This window comes from Emydura macquarii, unplaced genomic scaffold, assembly GCF_026122565.2.
Source record: "Emydura macquarii macquarii isolate MOO-44397 ecotype Brisbane River unplaced genomic scaffold, CSIRO-AGI_Emac_v2 contig_1253, whole genome shotgun sequence".
Classification (NCBI taxonomy): domain Eukaryota; kingdom Metazoa; phylum Chordata; order Testudines; family Chelidae; genus Emydura; species Emydura macquarii.
The window spans coordinates 17,499,212-17,522,586 of NW_027131390.1; the positions used below are offsets into that span (position 1 = coordinate 17,499,212).

Below are 23,375 nucleotides of genomic sequence, written 5' to 3' on the forward strand. Positions count from 1 at the left end.
TGCACACGAACACGAAGAAAAATACCCGCCTGGAACAGCACTGGTGAGACGCGATTTATCTGAGCTCGGTGTTAGAGGAACGCGTTCCTCTGTGAAGATGGTGAAGAGGAACAAGAAGAGCAGACAAATATGGACAGAAAATTTAAAAAATAAATAGATTCAAGCGTTTGAGGGGAGCATTTTACTGATGAATCCAAACCATATCAATAGTGAAAGAAAATGCAATTGTTTTGTTCAACCGAGTGAGCACAACCTGGTATCAATCATATTTCATTGCTATAACTGAGGATACCAATACCCCAATGGGATGATTCCCAGTTGCCTGCCCCAGCTACCAACTTAAAATTACAATTCCAAAGAAGCTGTCTGAGAACGAACTGCATTTTACCTGCCCTCCATGTCAAGACACCTCCTATTGGCCAGCAGGATCTCCTCTTCTTCCTTCTGAATGCGAGCTTCCAAGGAAGTGTCATAGCTAGCATTAGGCGAGTGGCTGATCACAGTTGTGTCCCTGAGAATGAGCAGAATAGCAGATAAAGGATCATACGAATTCACTGTCCTCATCCTGCCAGCACATAATGATCTCTGAAAACCATTTAACAAAGATACCCACTTCTTTGAGTAAAGGCTGCTACAAGGTCTCCATTTCTGCTATGGGCCTCAAACTAGGAAAATCCATCTCCAAGCAGTAAAGAAATAATAAGGGCTAAGGAGAGGCGTTAAGTCACTAAAAACAAGGGCCTACTCTACACAAAATCCTGCACCAGTTCATCTAATGGTGTGTTTTTAAACGGATTTCGTTAAATCCAGGCAAGTTTGTGCATAGTCAAGGACGAGGATGTAGGGAAAATGGCACCCCAGGCTAGACACATATGTTGCCTTTTAAGATAGAATATAGTAATTTGCCTCTAATGATTTTAGATATATGGTCCTCTCTCCTAAAGGCTGATATTCAAATGTACTGGGCACTGCTAGTTATGGAGCATAAAATGCACTCTTTCACGTTAATTTCTATGCAGCATACTTAGAGTTCCCTGTGGCAATCTTTACATAGTCTTCTAAACACACACCAACCATTTAATGCTGCTCTACAATTACATTTCAGAGAGATTTTTTTTAACACGTCCTAGGAAGACCATCCTGGCATTTTAGTTAAAGAACATCACACAACACTCAGGCTGAGATTTTCAAAATCATCTAGGAGACAGGGACACCAAATAGGAACTGGGCATCCAAACCCCTTAGGATTTGAACGGCTCAGTCCAAGTGTTAAAGTAGAATGAGAAGAGAGTTTACGTTGGCAGTATATAGCATCCCATATTTTAAACAACGCAATACAGGCTAATAAAAGCAATACGGTAATACTGCATCCATTTTTCACTTAGATACCAGTCATCATGCTATGCTATTATACTACAATGTGGGTTCCAACAATTAAAAAGCCCTCTGCAAGATAAATGCACATTCAAATAATGTTAAGAATGCAACAGCCTGAGACTGCATGAGAGCTACCGAATCATTATAACTTGCCCATTTTACTTCCCACCTTGGGCAGGGCTAAGAGTGGAGTGGCCAGCATACCTCTGACTCTGCCAAGACACAAACAGGGGATGCAGTGAATGGCAAAGCCCCAAAATAAGGAACACAAAGGGACTATTCAGACAGGAAACTTAAAAATGGTGTCCCTGGAAACGAGGGACACTTGGGAGGAAAGGTGGCCAATCTTAACTTGGAATTAACTCTCTGACCCTAGTGCAGTAATAGATCTGTCTCTTTAAGGACCAGCAGTTGGAAGGAAACAGGAAACTTGAATCTGGGAGATGGGAGCTTTCCTGGCTCTGGAAACCTTTCTTGCTTGTTCACTTAAATAACTAGCTTAATGTGTCCTTTCCCCATATGTGACAACCAACAGACCACACTCCTGCTTATCAGCGTGTGCTGAAAATACAACACGTCCCCTTGGGACACATGTTAAAGAAGCCATTTAGAGAATCTCAGGGAAGCTGGAAAACAGTGCACAAGAAGCATCAATACCTTGAAGTAACAGGCTGCTTCAGGTGTGAGATAAGATAACCATTTAAAGGGTTAACACACCAGATGCTGCAACTCTCCTCCCTGACTTTTACTACGATCCTGTAATGAGTTACAAACCTAGGCAAAAGTACCAAAGTACCAACAACATCTCCACTTGAATCTGGCTTATGAAATGGATTAAAATAAAGCCTTCTGGCAGATGCCAAGCACTGGGAAGCAATAAAATAACATGTAAGCATTACCCAATTACACTCCACTAGCAGCTCTTGCTCACCAACTAACTGGAGCCTATTTACAGCAAGTATTTCTAGACAGTTGTCTTGGAATCTGAGCTGGATACCACATTTCAGACACCGTTCCCTCCCCGCCCCCACAAACAATGCCATCTCTACGCAGCCGAATGCTTTAAGCGGAATTTCTGTGTACATGTCTCTGGTTAGCAGCCATGTTGTGGACAATACCACAAAGTAATTTGCAAAAACAGTCTGGAGAACAAGTGTGCCATTCAGGCCGAACTAAGTGAATCATCAAACTTACCCAATCTCACATGACTACAGCAAGGACAGATTCTTGTAAATCTTTTTTTCTGCTCTACCATCTATTTTTGAGTCAGCAGCTTCCAGGAGCCGCTCAGACGAATACTTGTAAGAAAACACAGTTCTTTCGTTTGGGGGAACAGTCACTTCAAAGTTTCTAAATGTTGGCAACTAAGCAGGAACGCCAGCAAAAGCAGCCAAGCTCCACTTCCATTCCAGTTTTAGCTGATGATGTGTGGAAGTCAAGGGGAGGAGTCATGGAAAAGCGAGACTCAGGGTAACGTTCACTGGGAGGAAATATGACATTCTAATGGAAAAATACCCAACTATGAATAGTCTCATTTACCTCTGAGCAGCCACAGTAGCTGCCGCATCCAAAGCAAACTGTCTCATCACGCTCTCCTCTAGGTACTTCTGTTCCCATTTAGTCATGTCAGCTTCCAGGGCAAGAATTCTCTCCTCCTTCTCCCGCAGGAGTTCCATAAGTGCTGTGGCGTTATACTCTGGGGTGCTGGCAGTCTGAGATGTACCTTGACGCTGATTTTCAAAAGAAAAAAAATGCATCAGAATAGATTTAGAAGAGCCTGTTTTCACATGAGGGATGAGGAGGAAAGAGTAGGCCAGATTAGTTATCGACTTGATGGAGTACTGCCTGGGTAGAATTCTATGGCCTGTGTTATGCAGGAGGTTAAACTAGATAATCAGAATGGTCCCTTCAAGCTTTAAAATCTATAAATCATTAGCTGGTGCAAATCAGCTTAGCTCTACTGAAGCCATAGAAGATATGCTGATTTACCCCAGTTGAGAATCTGGTCCGTGAATAATTCTATTTCATGAACACTGTGGCCCAATTAAAATATTGTATAAAACACACCCACACCCCTATATTAAATATATATTTTCTGTATCGTGTTACTCAGATGTGATGCCTAAAGCCCACCTACACAGCCAAAATAAAACGGGTCCCAATTCCAATATCACTCCAGATTTACACTAATGTAAGAAATGCCACAACCTTGAATGGAGTTACACAAGAGTAAGCAAGATCTGAAGCAGGCTACAGAGTTTAACAATGATTGTTAACATTGTTGTGCTCAAACTGGGTCTTCAACAAACAATGTACATAAGGCCAACATCACAACCAGGTTAAACAAAATGCTTTTGCCTGTATTGAGCAGAATTCCAGCACAGCTCCAATCACAAAATGCAGCATGTGATCATTTACTTATTAAGAGAAGAATATAATAGTTAGAAAAAGCAAGCGCGGTTTATAATGCAAGGATGGAAATTGTCTGGCTCAATGGCAAAAGCCACTAGAGGTAAGAGAACTAGAACTAGCAGGAGACCTGTTGTAATTTTTGCAAAATTAATCCAGGATATTAGAAAAGGGGCTGAGATTAGACACTGTCACATATAAAGTGGGATCACATGTGGTACTCTGGAACTGAGGGGAAGTAGTAATTAAATTCTAAGAGGAGGTTTGGAACATAGATACATTTATTCCATTTGGAGCCAATAAACCAAACAGAAGCATACTGAAAAATACAAAAAGCTGCTTGAGATTTTCTATGCTAAAAGCTCAAAGAATAATATTAACAGGAAAGTATTATATGAAGATTTTTTCTGGGAGTGCAAGACCTCGTGCCCAGAGCTAGCTATGAAAAGCTCATTTATAAGACAAGGAATCCAGCAGACAATCTAATATGTGTGGCTCAGGATTCAGATTATTATATATAAACAGTTTTTACATTTTCTTTTTTCGTAAGAGGATCAATGGTTTAAAGCAGAAATCTTGTTACATCCACTTAGAAGTTATTGGTTTTCAATAACCTTGTAATTTATATATTTCAAATAATTCTCAAATTATGTCAATTCAATATATCTTCTGTGTTAGGCAGAAAGAATTTTTAAACAACATTTACATCTAGACTATACAGAATGGGTTAAATCTGGTCTTTTTTCAGGACAGTTTCATTAATATAACATTTCTTCCTTTTGTTTTTGTTTAAACTTTTTTTAAATTAATCCTATCAATAAAGAAGAATCAGTATATACCATTTCAATTCTAATAAAAAATGGAAGTAGTTTACCATTTAATTTACTGTCTACTGTATAGTAGCATGTGTTTCAGTCAACTGGATTTTAACTATAATCTAAGACAGCCAGCTCCCCCCCCAAAAAAGTTAACTGCAAACTAGCATATTATAGTAATTCTTCTCCCTCACTTATGGCATGTCTGCATTTGCATTGTTAGTCCCGTTTTATCTTGTGTTAATTAAAACAATTGTAAATTCTAGATCTGATAGTGCCCAAATGTTTGTTCTAGAGCTTAAACATTTGTCCTTAGCCACATTTAACCCTATGTTGCAGCTTTGGGCTAAACACAACTAGGAACAAATGTCTGCATCCTACACCAGAATTTATCATTACACTGGTTAACGTGTGTTAACACAGGTTCAAACAGGACTAAAAATTCAAATTCAATTCATACTACCCCCCAAAAAGAATGTTTTCCCTTCTTCCCATTGTAAAAATGTGTGAGATACAAATTGTTAAAGCATATTCTACATGACTGGTTACAAGTTTCCATCAACAGCATTTATGTTATAAGGCTTCAAACATTCCAAAGGGCTTTCTGTCTTCAGGCCAATGTTTGAGGCTGTGTGCACAGATGTGATCGTCCACCAAATCTGGGAGATGTGGGGGATGGGGGGGGTGTGTCTTAAAAACTTAGATGCAAAGCAGGAGTCACTAAGAGCCGAGAGAACAATTTCTAAACATACGCCTGCAGCCTCTCATATGGGTAATCAGCTATTTTTCATTTTAAAACTTTGGGATACAATTTAAAGGTTTGCTCAATTGAATGAAACCAAAACCAACCCAGCAAGATAATGGCAACATTTTGCAAAATAATTTTTTTGCTATAGTTATATACGAAAGAGGGAAAAGATCATGCTCTGCTGCGTATGTTCTGCATGGTTAGATGGGAAAACCTTACAAGAAATAAGAAAACATGCTCAGCGCACAAATAATCCTAGTTACCTGCTGCATCCGCAGAGACTCCAGTTCTCTCTCCAGGCGGGTTCGGAGTCGGTGCTCCAACTGTTCTCGCTTCTCGCAGGCTGCCTGCAGCTGAACCAATGCCTGCTGCATCTTCTCCACCTTCTCAACATAAACCTGCTTTTTTTTCAGCTGAAACAAGAGAGGACAATGATCACAACTTTAGTTATGCACTGGAAAAGGGTGAACCACTTGCAGAGCACAAGGGCAGCCAGCAAGAGCATTACAGATTGCTCCTTCAGCTGTGACCATTAAAAATCCAGCCTAAATTACTGATGAGTTCAAAATACAATTGCAAATTTTTCCTACCTGCTGGAGGCACAGAGAGGTTAAGTGACTTGCCCAAAGTCATATAGGCAGCATGTGTTAAAGCCAGGAATTACAGAAATTTTACAAAAAATGCAGAAAACGTTTCACTGAAATTATGAAAACGTGAATGCTTTTGACCGGCTCTAAAAGGAATTACACCCTGAACTCCCACATCCCCATCTGACGTCATAAGTCCATGAACAGAACCAAATCACAATCTAACCATGTTAAGGACTTATGTTCTCTCCATACTGCAGCCAGAACAGTGGTAGCAGCAATAATGTATGGTTCCAGGCATTGTTCCTGAGGCCAGAGTGACCTAGGAAGTTCCACTCTATCCTTTTTTCTAGCCGCCCCCAAAGAAATATGCTAGCCAAACCACAGTAACCTGATCTATCAAAACTACCCGCACTGGCCGATCCAGTTACGACACATCAGGGCTTAAAATACAGTTCAGACTGGTATGATTTGATAACATTTGTTATAAACTCAATTTGGTGCCATCTACACAGGCAAGTCCAATCTGTTTTATATGGATCACAGCATAACCAGATCATAGCAGATTCCCCCAGCATGATAGTGTTCACAGTAATGAGATGTTAAAGACTGCTTTGGGAAATCACACTATAGACCCATCCACAGTCTGAAATCTACCACATATAAATACCATACTAGAATACACCCAAGAGCCATGCAATAATATGCTTTGGTCTTACTCATATGAAGAGGCCCAAACCATGTGTTATCCATGTTAAGGAACCATAGCCCAATCTTGTTTGAAGTGTTTAAACACAGTGGATACTGCCGTCCAAATAAAGCCTACAAGACAGCTATAGAGATGGTTGCCAGAAGGAAAAAATACAAACACAACTATTGTTACCTGGATTTGGGCTACAAGTACCGGGCAATGTTAAACCCACACACACAATCATGGTTGAAAAAAGCAGTACTCCCCAGGAGAGTCAGAGCCCAATTTGCAGGCAACAGTGTGTTGCAAAATTTAGATTCTCCTGAATTCCCCAGATCATCCCTCAAAAAATGCTCATCATACGCTCCTCAGTCCCTAGTCTGCATCAAGCCACTACAGAGAACCCAGTGTGAGTAATACAGTAAGTAGGTAAGCTCCAGACAGCAACATCTTATTTTCCATTAGTCCCAAATCTGGTATTCCTTATTCTCAAACTCAGCAGATGCCTAATCTGCATAATGCAGTGTTGCTGCCCTAGAGTGTTTTCCAGAGACAGGTATTTTATTATAAAGGCATAATAACGGTGAGTAATCCAACCAAAGATTTCCCAAACAGGGCAGGTAGGTATTTTTAACTCTCGATTGCTCAATTATTTGGATCAGGAGATGCAAGAACACTTTAATGCAATTTTACATTAAACTGTTGCTACCCAAGACATTGATAAAAAAAAACGATGATAGGAAGATACAGTTGTTCATCCAAGGATCTCAGACAAACATTAAACTAACCCTTTTAATTCCCCAGTAAGGTGGATATTACTGTGTCTCTTTTACAGCTGAGTTAATGGAGGCTCACAGCAGTTAAGTGACTGCCAGAGCTCATATGAAGTAAGTCAGCAAAACAGCAAAAAATAGAACCTAGGAGTTTCTGGTTCGTAGTTTCTTGTTTTTGCACAGGGGTCACATTTCCCGTACAAATGCATACTTCCTATACAAAAATTTTTAAAAAGACAGTAATTCAGGCATCAAGCTCCCAGTAAAATTAGTAATGATCAAGACCTCTCTAACTCTCTTATGTGGGGAATGAACCAAGGATCTTGGGGTTCTCAGTGCTATCCAATGAGTTATTATATTTCCAAAGTTTTGAAAAGCACAATTAAAAACAAAGCAAAACAACCAATCACCTGCTAAAAAGAAAAAGTTTACTAGTTTCATAATTAATAAATGCGAAAATGTGTGTGGATTAAGTTTCTGGCCTACTGTCAACAAATACCAAGAGCTCAGCAAAAAAAAAAAAAAAAAAAAAGAATTAGGGCGCAGGAATTCAACTGAAGTGTTCACTTTGAAAACGCTCCCAACAGCTGAACCTGCAGGTGAAATGTTGCAACACAGGTGATTGCCCAACATAGTAGCACTGCCCACACATGTTTAACTGATGTACCAAACCTAAAGTACAAGCATGGCTTGTTCAGCGGCTTTTCATAAAGTCAGCTTTCTTTTCCTTTTAAAAAAACCGAGTTACCTTTCCACGTCAAGCAGCATTAAGTATATAAAAAATAAGCTTTAAAAGAGCTTTAGTACAGACTGAAGCCAGAAAAACCTTAAATCATCTTTGTTCAGCTAATTTAAAGATGTTGGGTAAATTTTAACATCACTTTGGGTACAGCTGCACTGTAAGTGAAGGTGTAATTGCAGCATGGGCAGGCAGACCCATCTCAGCTGTCACCTAATATAACACAGGTAACAATCATACAAAACTGTGGCAGCAGCGGCTAACTGACTACAGAATCATCCAAATATAGGGCTGGAAGGGACCTCAAGAAGTCCTCAGGTCCAGTCCCCAGCGCTGAAGCAGGACTAAGTAAACCTAGGCCATCTCCGACAGGTGTTGTCCAACCTGTTTTTAAGAACCTCCAACAACAGGGATTCACCCACTTTCCAGGGAAGCCTATTCCAGAGCTTAAATAACCTTATGGTTAGAAACTCTTTCATAATATCTAACCTAACTGTCCCTTGCTGCAGATTAAGCCCATTACTTCTTGTCCTACCTTCAGTGAACATGGAGAATAACTGATCACTGTCCTCTTTATAAAAGTCCTTAACATTTTTGAAAACTATTATTACCCCTCTCCCCCATCACCAGTTTTTTTTAAGCCTTTCCTCACAAGTCAGGTTCTCTAAAACTTTTGTCGTTTTTCTGGCTCTCCTCTGGATTCTCTACAATTTTTCCACATACTTCCTGAAGAATGGCACTCAAAATTGGACACAAAATACACTAGCTGGGTCCTCAGGGCAATTACCTCCCGTGTCTTACACACACCACTCCTATTAATGCACCCCAGAACGTTATTAGTCTTTTTCGCAACTACATCAGTCTTGACACTCATTCAATTTATGATCCACTATAACCCCCAGATCCTTTTCAGCAGTACTACTACCTATCCACTTATTCCCTATTCTGTAGCTGGGCATTTGATTTTTCCTTCCTCAGTGAATTACTATGCACTTGTCTTAATTCAACAAGATGAAATTCAATACAGACCAATTCTCCAATTGGCCGAGGTTGTTCTGAATTCTAATTCTGTTTTCCAAAGGGCTTGTACCCAGGATTCCTGGAGGGCTTGTACTCTGGTTGCTAGCCCATGCCACTATGTCGCTAGCTAGATTAAAGCTAGCATGGCTATCCCTACCTGTACTACAATCACACCTTCATTTGCAGGATAGACATACCGATATGTGCTTTTGAAAATTTGATTTCCCTAAAATATTTGCATATCTTATGCACAAGATACCATGCCACCTCTTACAATTATTGTACTCAGTCAACACACAGTATATGTTATATGGCAAAGATATACAATGAAGAGGCATTTTTCCATCTCTGACTTCTTCACTACTATGATGATCAGCTTGGAGCAATAAACTGTGAACCTAGATTCCTCAGCAGAAGTCTTATTGCTGAAGTTTAGTTCTATTTTATCTTTTGGAAGGATTTGTCTTCAGTATAAAAAGGCCCAGGAATACTGCAGTCAAGCACAGAGGGATTTTATTAACATAAATCAAGAATACGAGTATGATTTCCTAAGACTGGAATGGGAAACAGCGTTTCTTGAACGCTGCCAACATGCTGCAGGTGAAAGAGAAGAGAAAAAAAGAAAGCAGCAAGCTGAGGCTTGTTCTTTGTTAAGTGTCATGGTTCCCCCCAACAAGAAAACAAAATGGGCTGCTGCATGCCGATGGCCATAACAACATTTGCCAACTGGAGAGTTGGCAGCAGTGGATGCTGGAGTCCTTCTGTAACTGGCCTCTCAGTCAACAGGTGCTCCACTTAACAGCTCTCTTTTATGAAGATGTAGAGAGCAATATCTGCCTCTCGTTCCCTCCCTTTCAGCAAGATCTGGAAACTCCTGCAACTAAACAGCCGTAACTTTGGATCAGTAACACCTACAAGTCAAGAACAGCCTGCAGGTAAGCACTGTACATTCAATATGCCCTTTTCCACCCTCAACAGCCTGAGGGTTCGATTTCTGTTCCACAAACTCCAGGCTTCTATCCCACTTCTTAAAATTTTCCCCACAACCACTGAACGATTTAACTCATAGAGGCCAACCAATTTGGATGCTTTGGTTGCTTGCTTCACTCCATATCTTTGCATTATACTAGGAATTTACCCAACATAAACCCTTTTGTTAATCTTTTCACTTAGCATGTGATCACTGTGATTTATTTGTAAAAATAGATTGACAACTTTTTTTTTTTTAAAACACAAACGACAAAATGGCAGATTTTTAAATGATACTGAATTTAACTGGGTAATAAACTAATGTTCACATTAGTTATAGTAACTCATCTTTGGGGTGCTTTAAAGTTGCAAAGTACTCTATTATACTAATATTCTTATATTAATATAGCACCTTTTAAAAATCAAAAGATCCCAGAACACTTCAACTATGCCTACCCCAGAACAACCATGTTGGGGAGACAACATTTTCTACACTACCTGGTACAATTCTAGCAGCACAGGGCTACTACATACATACAAATCCTTTTGATTTCACTGTCTGGCTACTTGACAAAATTCATCTCCAGATAGCTAGGGTCTCGTTTTAATTCCGTCAGCTGTACCGGCGATGTCGAATTTAAACATTTAAATTTTTCCAGGAAGAATTCCAAAACAACCCTCTCCATGCTAAAATATTCCTACTGAAGTCCTGCCACACAATTTTACACAGATGTGTAAGTGCAACATACTGGTTAATGGGAATACACTGCACAAAATTAAAATCAGTCAATGAAGTGCCCCTAACAGATTCCTTGGTCTCTTGATCAAGTAGTTTGTTCATTCTTCTTTTACTGTGAAGACTGTTTCTGCAGTCAAGAGATTTCTGGTAGGTTTCAAGGCAATAAAGAGCAGCAAGACATGCTAGGACTACATTGTTCATGAGAATTCTGGCTGACCTGAGCAGCTCTTTGTTTCCAAGTTAGTCAGAAAGATTTTATTGCTTAAAAACGATTGCACATTGAAATCCATGAACTAGAAACCAGCAAAGGGAAATGAATCCCTCTCTCTAAATACACAGGAATGAAATAATTAAACAAATACATTCACTGAACTGTGGAAAGCAGGAACTAGCCTTCGAAGCTCTTCACAGGGGAACATACTTAAAACACCCACTTCCCAGAACAATGCAGAAAAACCTTAACAATTTCTACCATCAGGCTACCTGAGGTATTTTTTGCCATAGAGAGCATTTGATCAGATGTGCAAAACTACTGGTCCAAAAATCAGTTAGAGCAAAGAACAATGTGTTCCCATCTAGGTACAGGCAGTTGAATATTATTAGAATTGCTCTCCGAAAGAGACTGATTGGTAAAACTCCAAGAGCCAAACAAATACAGTTCATCCATTTTATTAAGCTCTTTAGAGACAAACCCTGCAATATCCTCCAGGGCTCCCGAGTCCTTATAGTTAAACCAGTGGTTCTCAAACTTTTTCAATGGAGCCCCCTCTCTGAAAGGAGCGGGCCCTTTAAGAAAAAAAAACAGGGGGCGCTTCCCACGCTGTAGGCCCTAACAATTGCGCCCCTCCTTCCCCTGAAGCCCCCCCTTTCAGGAAAAAACAGGGTCTACAGCGCGAGAAGCGGGGAGTGCAGCAGCAGCAACACGGGGAGCAGCGGCAGCGGGGCGCACCGGCAGCAGTGCAGGAAGCAGGGACAACAGCTGCAGCAGCAGTGCGGGGAGCATGCCTGGCTGCAGCAGGGGGCGGGCAGCGGCAGCTGTTTCTGTCTCTGGGGAGTGTGGAGCTGGACCGGTTCTGTCCCCTGCTCCGGGCCCCCTCCACGATCCATCTGGCGCCCCGAGTTAAACTAGTGCCATTCTGAGGGCAAGGAAGTGGGATGGGGAAAGACAGGATTTGAAGAGGTCACAGAGGTCACACGCATCCAGTGAGGTGCCCAGCTCTGCCGGGGGGGTTCAGGTGCAGGGAACAAAGACAGTCAGGGCACAAGACCCTTCCCTATGCAGGTCCTTAGCTGCAAGGGGAACGCTATGGACACAGAGGCTGCTGCATCCTTTAGGCCGGAATAGCCTCCACAGAGCAAATTCAGCCCAGAAAGCAATGGCAGGAGAAAGGGGGGGAAGAGTCCTCCCCTGCAAAAGAGATGCATTGCTCCAGATGAGTTACTCGGTGAGGATTTTGGGAGAGGACATCCTGCGTAACCATCATGATTCAGAAACCCTCCCAGCCATCTGACACTCCAGCCATTACCCTCTTTGTTTTGGATAGCATTATTGCTGCAAATTGGTAACACTCCTTCCTCAGCATCTGCTTGCCTCCCACCCACCATTTTTGAGATCATCAGCGTATTTTTTTAAATATATCCAGTGTGTTTTGATTCTATAATGGGTTTATCCTAAAGCTGAATCAGTTCGGATGCAGCTGAAAAACGTGTTTCCCCACAGGAATTTGCTCACTATTGCCGAAACATAGTAAGAAAAAGAGAGCAAGCGTGTTTAACTCACCCTTCTCTCTCTCTCTGCACTTGGAATATATTCCTGTCGGATTCAGTCTGATTGAATTCAGTTCCAGTAAGACTCCACTGGCCTCAGCAATGCTCATGCTGAAGCAATTTAGTAATGCTATCCTCTTACTAGGGAGCAGGGTTTACTGCATGGGAATGTCATAATATTGTCTCTCCATTTGTTTGTGTGAAAGCCTCAAAGCCACCTCTGGAAAATTACTAATAGGCAGAAACTGAGAGTTAGAAATGCAGCAGTAAAAACGCTATTTCTGCATCATTACAGAAGGACAGGTCACTAATGACATGCACACACTACTCAGGGAAAAAAATGTAAAAGCACCTTTCTCTCCTTCCCATTGCCATACACACATGCATGAACAATATTTGCAAATAAAGTATTTCCTTTAAAAGTGATTGTTATGAAAGACCTCTCGGATACAGCATATAAAATACAGCAGATACCATTAAGAAGTCAACATTTCAACATTTGCCCACAATGTAATCAGAAATAGCACATTATTCCCCTACTCTGTAGATAAACCGGGAAAAACTGTGCTACCTTAGCTGTGGTACTTGATTTATGTTCACATTTGATGGCTGTAACATCCTATGTCTTCTTCTAGAAGCTTTTCCTTTGCCAAGAACATTTCCTTCAAATTTTGTTTCCATGGTTCTTCCCAAAGTACTTTATAAATTTGGGAGGAGGTGGTTTTCCTTTATACTGTAAATTGAGCGTGTTATCTAATCATCTGTACTTTTAATGGCAATTGCTTTACTTTGGGACTGTTTTCTCGAGACATTTGTAATGCTATGGGTCTGTTCAGTGGTGGAGCCAAGGGGATGAAAGTTATACTCAAATAAAGTTACATTTTGGGGGAAAATGTGGCAGACTGCTTGAAGTGTGGCCCTTCATCAAGAGAATGTTACGAGTCGACTGGCTTACAGAGAAACTGAAAACCACAAGTTTAAAATCGTCTTTTTAAAATAAGACTTATAAAAGCAGTGCTGATGACCCCTTCCCTCTATTATCACCAGCTGTGGCTGGGCACAGCACTAGCCAGCTAAGACCAATTCCTCTTGCAATATTGCCAGCCTGGTACGCAGAGATACTCTGGACAGTATGGCCAGTCCTGCAGCCTCTGCAACTCTGTTAATTTTAACTCAGCCAGATTAGTATGTCCTACAAGCACAGTGTCTTGCCCAGAGTAGACTCTTAAAGCCTGATAAATTAGTATGTTGCCCAACACATGCTAATACCGCAACTTGAAATCTTAGTCCAGAAAAGACCTATATTGGAACAAATTCTAGACCACCTCGCACCTTCCTGCATACTGTGCACCAAGACCACTCAAACCTCCACAATGAAATTGAGGGCAGGATGGGAATCTATGCTCCCAAACAACCGACTCCTACAATGGGAGCTGATGAAAAGTCTTCTTTAGTTGCTAGTCGTATTAAGCCCGTAGTACAAAATTAACCAGCTGGGATTGCAAGATATTTTACAGCCAGCCTGTATTTTAGTTCAGGTACATAGAATTCATGTAAAAGATGTTTTAGTTTTATGAACCATCTGAACAGTGCCCTAGAAATGGATTTGGTATGACACTGTAATCACTCAACCCTTACTGTGAACCTCTGGCACTTAGCAATGAGGCCTAAAAAAAGAAGGAAGAGGGAAACTGACTGGAAATATATCACCTACTGTATATAAAAATGTTGCCACTACACTTGCAACGTACACACGAAGCCAACTCAGGCTCAATGCTATAATACTCACACTTCAATAGCACGTTTTCACTCAAAGAGCTTTAAACCCCTCAGTCCCACAACACTCCTAGGAGAGAGGCAAGTACTGCACCCTGATATGCTCAGATGAGAAATAGATGCAGTAAAGGAAATGCAAGTGCTTTGCTCATGATCACACAGAATGTCAGTGGCAAAAGCCAGCAGCAGAACCCAGGAGTCCAGGTGCCTGCTCCAACTGCTAGAGCAAACTGTCTCCCAGTCTGACCTCCACTGTTCATTCCTGACATGCCGGAAAAAAATAATGATAACCCTATACAGCATAGCAAGGGTTAACAGTTCGCTCAGCCATCTCGCAGACATTCATTCAAGCAAAGGAAAGAACTAGGCTAACTGGCATATGCCAGCTGTTCCACAGCCAGCCCATTCTTCTTTAAATTCAACATCTCAAAAAAGCCAGCAATTCTTTCCCATGATCCCCGTGGCAGCCACCAAAATAACTGTGCTCTTGATCATCCTGAGACAACAGTGAGGAAGAAGGTTCATTCACTAGTGCCAGCCATTTCCTTAACTACACTACGTAAATTTTCTCCTTAATGAGACTGCCAGAGCCACAGGAAAACACAGAGGTTCTTTGATCAGGAGTTTAACAAGGTTTTACTAATTTGCACCTAAAGCCTAAACAAGACACATTTTGCATGAAATACTGCTGCAAACTATAAGCCAGGTTTCCAAAGAGCTCAGCACCTGCTTAGGCACCGCAATGAACAGGACAGAATTTCAAGCGTTCAGCACCCAGCAGCTCCCACCCCAAGAACCCAGTGGGAACTGAACTCCTTTCAAAACCTGTCCTGGTGAGTCAATTGGTCTTCTCAGACCACTGATTACTAAGCAGGAGTCCCCACTGAAATCAGTGTGACAGAAGGTACCAACGGCATGATGCAGTCCTAATACAACAAGAAGATTTCTCCCAGATACGTTGAGTAGTAACATTTTATTTTAAATGCACATTATATAAATAAAAGCACAATCCTTAACTATCAAAGAGATGAGGGCCTTATAAACACCTAAGATAAACACACAGGTTCATAGCACAGAAAGATGGGGTTCTCTTTTTTCTCCATGGGTTACCTATCTTGTTATATATATGCCCCTGGCCTACCGCATACTGAGGAACCTAAGTGCCGGGCTGAGTCAGGCCTGCGTCTCATACACAGCAGTGCAGAGCTACCACGGGCTCCGCTGTAGGTGGACATCAGGAGGAGGGAAAGCCACAGTTGACATTACAAGCTGCTACTCAGGTCCTCCCTGGAGATCTTACTGAGGCCCTCTTGCAAAGGGAGGACAATGAAAACCCGATTATTTCTGACGTGAAAAAAATATGGATGATAAACACCACCTAAAATAATTTTTAAATCACAGAGAAGCAGTGAAGGGCAAACAGCACATGATACACGCAGACATACACTGGGTACTTGTAGACATATTTGCTTGGAGTTCCCTTTAAATATCCGATAATACCTCTACTATGTCACAGAAATAAACCCACACCATCTAAATTTTAATTTCAATTGCAGCATATTTTAAACTTTTATTTAAAGAAACACAAGCTACAATTAACAGTGCAGGAAAATACTCTGTGAGCGTCCCCTTCTGCTGCTCTAGCAGCCTCCACAATGTGTTTGGAGAACTCCAAGGGGGCTGCTTTCTCAGTATTAACAGTACTTAGCATTTATATAACCCCTTCTCCCTGATCTTAGAACAATATAGAAATATCAATTAAGATTCACAGCATTCCCATGTGGTAGGCAAGTAGTTTTATTCCCATGTTATAGATGAGGAATATATAGGCACAGAAAGTTAGGTGACTTGCCCATGTCACTGAGTCAGTAACAGAGCTTAGAAAAGAATCCCTTAGTTTTGATTGCAAGTCAAAAATTAAGTTCAGTGGCACAGAGTTTCTAGTGCCGACCTAAACTAGAATGAATTCTATTTTTTTAAAAGGATCTGATAGATATTAGGCAGGATGAGAATCTGCTGAGTAGGAAGCCAAAAAGGAAGAGCCCCCCCCCCCCCCCCCCACACTACAGGATGCAACAACTGAAATACACACATATACACACAACATCCCTCAGGCTTTGAACCAGGGCCACTGCCAAGCGTTAGCATAACTAACTCCACCCTTTTTTGCAGCACTAATTTGGAAATTCCTGACAGTTATGGGGGCTGCCTATTCAGATAAAGCACACAGGAATAAAATAAATCATTGACAAATTGTTCAGATATCCTGGTCACTGGATGCCACATAGCCTGACATTTAGAGTCCTTTTCAAATGGTTACTCTGAGCACAGAATGGTTTCCTGTGCCTTCTTTCAGAAAGTTACTGAAAGAGCAGATCAAGGATCTGAGGAGCCCTCACAGTTTAGTGCCCATGAGGCAACAAATGCTTCATGATCCTAAAGTATTTTAATGAAAAGTGATTTGGGAGACTTACAAAGAGTGGTCATTTTTTCTCCATTCCCCCCACACCTCTATTAAAGAAAGCAATTCTCACAGTTAATTCCTGCTCACTCGCTGAGAAGCTTCCATATTTATCTACAACAGGAAAGGTGGCATTTCCTGTAGACCCTAGATTGAAGCAACAGCTGGATAAAAACCATCACAAACCTTCATACAGACTACTAGACAATAGTGCATTTTACCTAAAAACAGGAATCATTAAATATATCCCATGTATTATTTTTTTTAAAAATCAATTGGCAGAATATTTATAAAACAGCAGCATATCACAAATCTCTTACTAAGACAGGATGGCTTTTTAGAAATACAACACGTGGACGTTTATATATTACTCATCTGCAGGCACTAAGATGCCACAATGACGGAAGCAGTGTCAGAATCTAAATAGGGGTTCAAACCTGCAAGAATTATTCATGTGCTTAAAGTTAAGCATGTGCTGAAGTGCTTTGCTGGATCAGAGCCAGAGTACTCAGCACCTGAGGCTATGTACACGCTGACAGCAGCAAATTCGCCACCAACAGATGGATTTTTCCAGATCGATTGAGTGACAGTGAAGACCCGCTCAATTGATCCAGAAATCAATCTACTAAAACCACCTCCAAAAAACATGTAGCATTTCCCGTCAGCGCAGCACAGTGGAGATGGCACGCTAAAGGGAAGTAATGAAGTCTACAGGAGTTACGCAAGCTACTCTGAATAGCTTGCATAACTCCCGTCGACTGCCGCCGAATTTTGCCGGCAGCGTAGCACTGCCCTTATAGGATCAAGTCCTAGATTAATCTGCATCTCTCATTTTAAATTAGCCTACACTGGACAACTCTTTACTCTCCTGAGCATACACAAGGCCTAATTCAGCGTTGGTGTGAAGTTAGTGCTGGTGAAAGAAGCTAGATCAACAGCCCCTAAGTCTGAATTCCTCTGCTTATCTACAGAACAGACAGCAGCACCAGCTTTCCCCACACTGTCCCACGCGAGTACTTCAATCCCAGAGTGCAAGAAGCCTCTTTTGTGTTCATAGGGGAGTTCATAATCCACATCCATTCAATCCTTAATCTCTCTAATTCTGTGTAAAATTGAAGCTCCTTTTCTCCAAGTGACTCCTCGCCCACCTATCTCTCTGCTCTCCTCTCCTCCCACAACCCCTAGAGTTTGTTAAAGCCTTTCCCTAAACATCCCCCTTTGATTCCTTCAACTCCCTGCATCTTCATACCTTCTGTCTCAGAAATGTCAATCCCCTCCTTTAAGAAGAATTTAAAAACCCTCCTATTCCACGAAGCATGCCAGCTGCAGTGACCACACAGCACTTGCATGGCTCCTGTTTATATAGTGCTGTTCTTGTAGGTACCTGTACTCTGTAATTCCTCAGCACAGAGGTTCTTTCGGCTGGCACACTCAAAACAACAAGATAGTGCACACCGACCAAACAGCGCTGTATAAATGGAATCGTAACAGTCTGCAAAGATTGCCATTTGCCAACCATAATGAGGGTTTTTTATGACACAGGCATGTTTCCACTGGGAAACAGAATGTCGAGGTTTGTTTATTAAAAAAAAATCGTTAAAATAAATTATGTCTTTAAAATTGTTTTCTTTTATTAACCCCACCCAGTTCACTATGAATAAGGAATACACAGTGATTAGTATAGCTCTGTACCAGAACACCACCACAGCATTAGTGGAACGCTCAACAACGGATTTATTCTCTATTAGTTAAAAGCCCATCCTGACCTCAGTTCCCCCCTAATTTTGGGGGTGTTCGGATTTCAGTTCAATCCCATCTTTATCATCAATTAAAACAAGAGGAAAATAAAACATTGCTGCTCAAAGGTTGAAAGCCCTTAAGGAAATCCAGGCTTATGGTTTATATACACTCAGTTTTTGAACCAAGTTAACTAACCAACACAAGTTGAATTGATACAGCTTTAAAGATAGCAGATTTCCTACCCAGTTTGTAAAAGTCAAATCACTGCCATGCTCACTTTCATTAACATGTACCTTGAGCTACCCCAATTTCTCTGTACCAGTGACCTTACCTCTTCCTCCAGTTTCACCACCTTGGCTTGAGCATTGTTTAAGGCCTGATCACGGATCTCAATGTGCCTGCGCTGATCCTCATTGGTGGAGCGTGCAGCAGTTAGTTCTATCTCCAGTTTCTCCTTCTCCCTCTGTGTTTCTTTATCTATAGAAATAAAGTGGGAAATGTAACATGGATGGAGCTTTCCTTCACAGACTACTAGGCGTGGGGCATTCCCCTAAATTCTACCAGTGATTAAGGAGGATGGGGTCTTTGCTGACAGCTGCTTGACCTCCAAAGACGGGAAATGGCAGACCCCTCTCTACATACGGAGGGACAGAAAGATGGATTGCTGGTAATCTATCCTATCTTGATTAGATAGATGGCTAAGGGGATGCAACACCTTTTGATCTCTAGCTCACTGGTTTAAAATCAGAAAACAAGCTAGCCAGGTAACATCACTGCTTGGTGGCTGGCTGATAGCAGGGGTGCAAAGGGAGCTGTTGTGACTCCCTATTCTGTGAGAAGAACACTTTTAAATTAATCCATAAATACAGAAATATAAATAAATACTGTGAGTGCTCACTGATTTCAGTTCAGTTCCTCAGGGGCAAGCGTTTTCATTACTGAAGCACCACCCCCACTGGCCCCCTTTTGCTGGCATTTTCAGATGGATCAGGAAACGATTGAGCAATGAAGCTCATCTCTCCTCTGTCGCCCTTAAAAGGGAAGCCCCAGGTCAGGACCGAGGCACCTTGGCCTGCACTGTCACTGGTCCAGTTGTGCCCATGCTTTGGTTACATAAGGAATTCACCTTCTGAGGCTTCACCTAGCACCATTCATCAGCACTGAATGGACTTGCCAGTTATTTACATTTGATACAAAACTGATGCTTGATGCAGAAATTACTGGGTGAGGTTCTAAAGCCTGTGTTGCACAGGTGGTCAGACTACAACAGTAGTTCTTAACCAGGGGTACATGTACCTCTGGGGATACACAGAGGTCTTCCGGGGGTACATCAACTCATCTAGATATCTGCCTAGTTTTACAACAGGCTACATGAAAAGCACTAGCAAAGTCAGCACAAACTAAAATCTCATACAGCCAATGACTTGTTTATATACTATACACGGAAATGTAAGTACAATATTTATATTCCAGTAGATTTATTTTATAAGTATATGGTGAAAAGTAAGCAATTTTTCAGTAATAGTGTGCTGTGACATTTTTGTATGTCTGATTTTGTAAGCAAGTACTGTAGTTTTAAGTGAGATGAAACTTGGGGTATGCAAGACAAATCAGACTCCTGAAAGGGGTACAGCAGTCTGGAAAGGTTGAGAGCTACTGGATTAGACCAGTGTTTCTCAACCTTTTAAGTAGCAAGTACCCCCTAACTTCTGAAAATTTTAATAAGTACCCCAACACTCAATTTTCCACTCTGAGAAAAACAATCTTTTCCCCCTTTACTGCTGGACGACTGTATTTCTCGTAAAGCAGGAGAGTTCTGCGTTCTGCAGTGTTGTGTGGCTGTGGCAGATCACAAAACTCCCTGCTGTTTCTCCCCTGTTTCCTCCTCCCCTTCCTCCATATAGGAGCAAAGATCAATGCCAGCCAATCACTATGGCCTGATGGCGGGGTCACCTGGTGTTCTCCTCACACAGATGGGAACTTGTGAGGTATGAGTAGGCACTAGCGGCCCACCAGAGTGGATAGCAGCACTCCACATGGCCATCCCTAGGGGGATGTGGGCCTGGGGCAAATCACACTGTGTGGGCCCCTCTTAACATTTTTATACTGGTAAAATCTGGGGCTATCATAGTTGTCAATTTCACTGCTCAACTAGAGCGGTGAAATTGACAAGTAAGCCTGCCGGTAAAGCCGGGCTCCAGGCCTGGGCAAACTGTTGGGCTCTCCACCTGGCTTTCTGGGCACCGGGCTTTGAGCTGAGGAGGGGAGCTGCCACCTGGGTAAGTTGCAGTCAGCTGCCATCTGGCTGCCAGCCCGGGAGGTGGGTGACTGCCACCTGTTCAAAGCTGGGGTGAGGAGGCTTCCATGCAGGCTGGGATCCGGGGATGTGGGCAAGCAGCAGGCAGCTGCTGCCCGTCTTCAAACTGGGGCACAAGAGGCTGTCTCTCGGCTTAAAGGCGGGGTGCAGGTGGCAGCCACCTCACAAGCTCGCAAGGTGCAGGAGGCTGCCACTGCGCTCCCACCTGGGAGCTGGGACTGGGCAGGACCGGGCGGCTGCCACCCAGCTTCTCAAAAAGCCAACGGCTGCTGCTCAGCTTCCCAGGACTGGGGCAGCTGCCGTCTACCTCTCAGCTGGGAGCTGGGACTAGGCGGGAAGTAGGCAGGTGCAACCTGGCTTTCCCAGAAGTCGGCGGCTGCCACTCACCTCCCTTCACCGGATTTTTCACCACGTACCCCCTGCCTATGGACTAGATGATCATAATGGTCCTTTCTGGCCTTAAAAATCTATTAAATTGTTTGGGTTTATTTATATTATTTATATATTTAACATTGCTATTTGATGGTTTCTCATCTCTTGATGCAGGGATTAGTTGGCTCAGTTCATGCTGCTAGCAATGAGGCACATGGACTGCAAGTTTGGCCGTCAGGTTTTTAAATCTTTTTCAGAAACACTTGGGCTATTGGTTCAATTTTGCACCTCTGCATCCTCTGTCGTCTAAAGTATTTATTTCAGTATTAAATTCAGTTCTGACTGTATCTCCCTTTGCCGTCAATTGTAGTCTTAGCAGGTCCAATTCATACTCTGAGAATCTAAGCCATGCTACTGGTGTCCGAGCAGGGCAACGGGTGATGTCCAGATTTACACACCACCACAAATGCCAGAAGCAAATGCACACGCTGTCACCCCACCATGGGAACAACCAAATCAAAAGAAGATGGACTGGAATCGACTCCATGCTCATTGGATGCTCCAATTCGTTTGCCATCCATCAAGAGCTGGACTTTGCGAATGCCTTAGAATCTGTGCAGTTACACTGCATGTTCATTCACAGGGCAATTGCCTTCAGAAGAAGTAAACAGGATAAAATCAGGGCTGGGGAAATATGCAAATATTTATGTAAAGCAAACCCATACATGAGCAAAGCAAGAGTGCTGAGCTGACGCGTTTTCTGCAGAGTCACTGCTGTCCTCAGCAGAAGCCAATCACCTGCACTAGTAACATTAACTCAGTTTCAGAATACATAGATACAGAATGCACCCCGGGAGCAATCCACATCCGGCACCGACGACACCAGAGAAACTGCATTCCAAAAACTAACATCCCAGGCAAAGGAATGAGGACAAGCAGCGGAAGTCTTTGAAAAACAGATACCAGACTTCAGCTGTTAGTGTAGACTGTGTATGGTGTGTACCAGTGTATAAATAGATCGACTGGCTCAGAGTGGTTCCCATTCTTCCAAGTGCGGAGTCCTAGTTGCATAGAGCAGCTACAAATTCCCTTCTGTGAGGGGATCAGAGCAGTCCAAAACACAGGGAGGGAGCATGGCCAGGGCAGCCCAGAAGACGCGTGCCAATGCAGCACATTCCCAGGGCAGCCTCTGCCAGTACAGCTGTTATGGAGCCCTGACTGCAACCTCGAGCTGACCTGCTGACAGAAACACCATGGGACAATAGGGAGCAGCAACACCACCTGCCCTTCCCTAGGTGATTCTTTCCTATCCCCCAAGGATATCATCAGCTCCTACTGCAGGTTTAAATCACAGCCTGGAGGATCGTAACCTACAGATTCACACATACAAGGCCCAATTCTGCTCCCAAAAATCAATGGCAGTTTTGCTACGGACTTCAGTGAGAACAGGGTCCAGTCTATATAATTTATGCAGACAGACATCTCACATGAGCGGTGGTACACCTCTAGTTATCAAGCAATAAAACACAGCATTTCTCCCTCTTTTACTTTTATCTCAACGTCTATTAACCCAGTTTAAAAACCAAACTAAACTAATCTCACAACTAAGCAGACCTCCAAATGCCACCTTCAGGGATTTACACGGACAGTTTAACCTGTGACTTCAAAGCCACATACTCACAACATGAACAAGCTAAGTGAACGGGGGTAGGCTGGGGACAGCACAAGGGTGTGATTTCAACACTGCAAAGGAGAAGTGCAGTGTATTACACCACAGCAATTCCTCTCTATTTTGCAATTTTTTTCCCTTCAGATTATATAACACAACTGGAGAGAAGCAAGCATTGCAGAAGGGTGGAGTGCATCACGGAATAAGGAGGAAGGCTGACTCACTGCCATAAACCTCAAGATATTTCAGTACAGGGGAAAGGCAAAATTTCACACCTGTAATTTTGGTTTGCCCTATGATGCAGCCACTGCTCTGGACATAAGTCATGACCCTTGGGTATCTCTGCCCAGGCTAGCAGAATAGCAGAATTTTCAAATGGAAAGTTCTCCCTGCCAGCATGTTTGCT

The 23,375-nt window shown here is 42.3% G+C and overlaps 1 protein-coding gene across 3 annotated transcripts in view; it reads right to left on the reverse strand.

Moving 5' to 3' along the window:
* The window catches only part of AMOT (angiomotin), an 81,475-nt gene that overhangs the window by 6,876 nt on the left and 51,224 nt on the right, over positions 1 to 23,375 (reverse strand). For all 3 annotated transcript variants that reach the window (XM_067548244.1, XM_067548246.1, XM_067548245.1), the window contains 4 exons: positions 18,943 to 19,088; positions 5,613 to 5,762; positions 2,917 to 3,107; positions 389 to 511 (listed from right to left, as the gene is read on the reverse strand). In XM_067548244.1, coding sequence (XP_067404345.1) covers positions 389 to 511; positions 2,917 to 3,107; positions 5,613 to 5,762; positions 18,943 to 19,088 — 610 coding nt within the window. The remainder of the gene's footprint in view (positions 1 to 388; positions 512 to 2,916; positions 3,108 to 5,612; positions 5,763 to 18,942; positions 19,089 to 23,375) is intronic.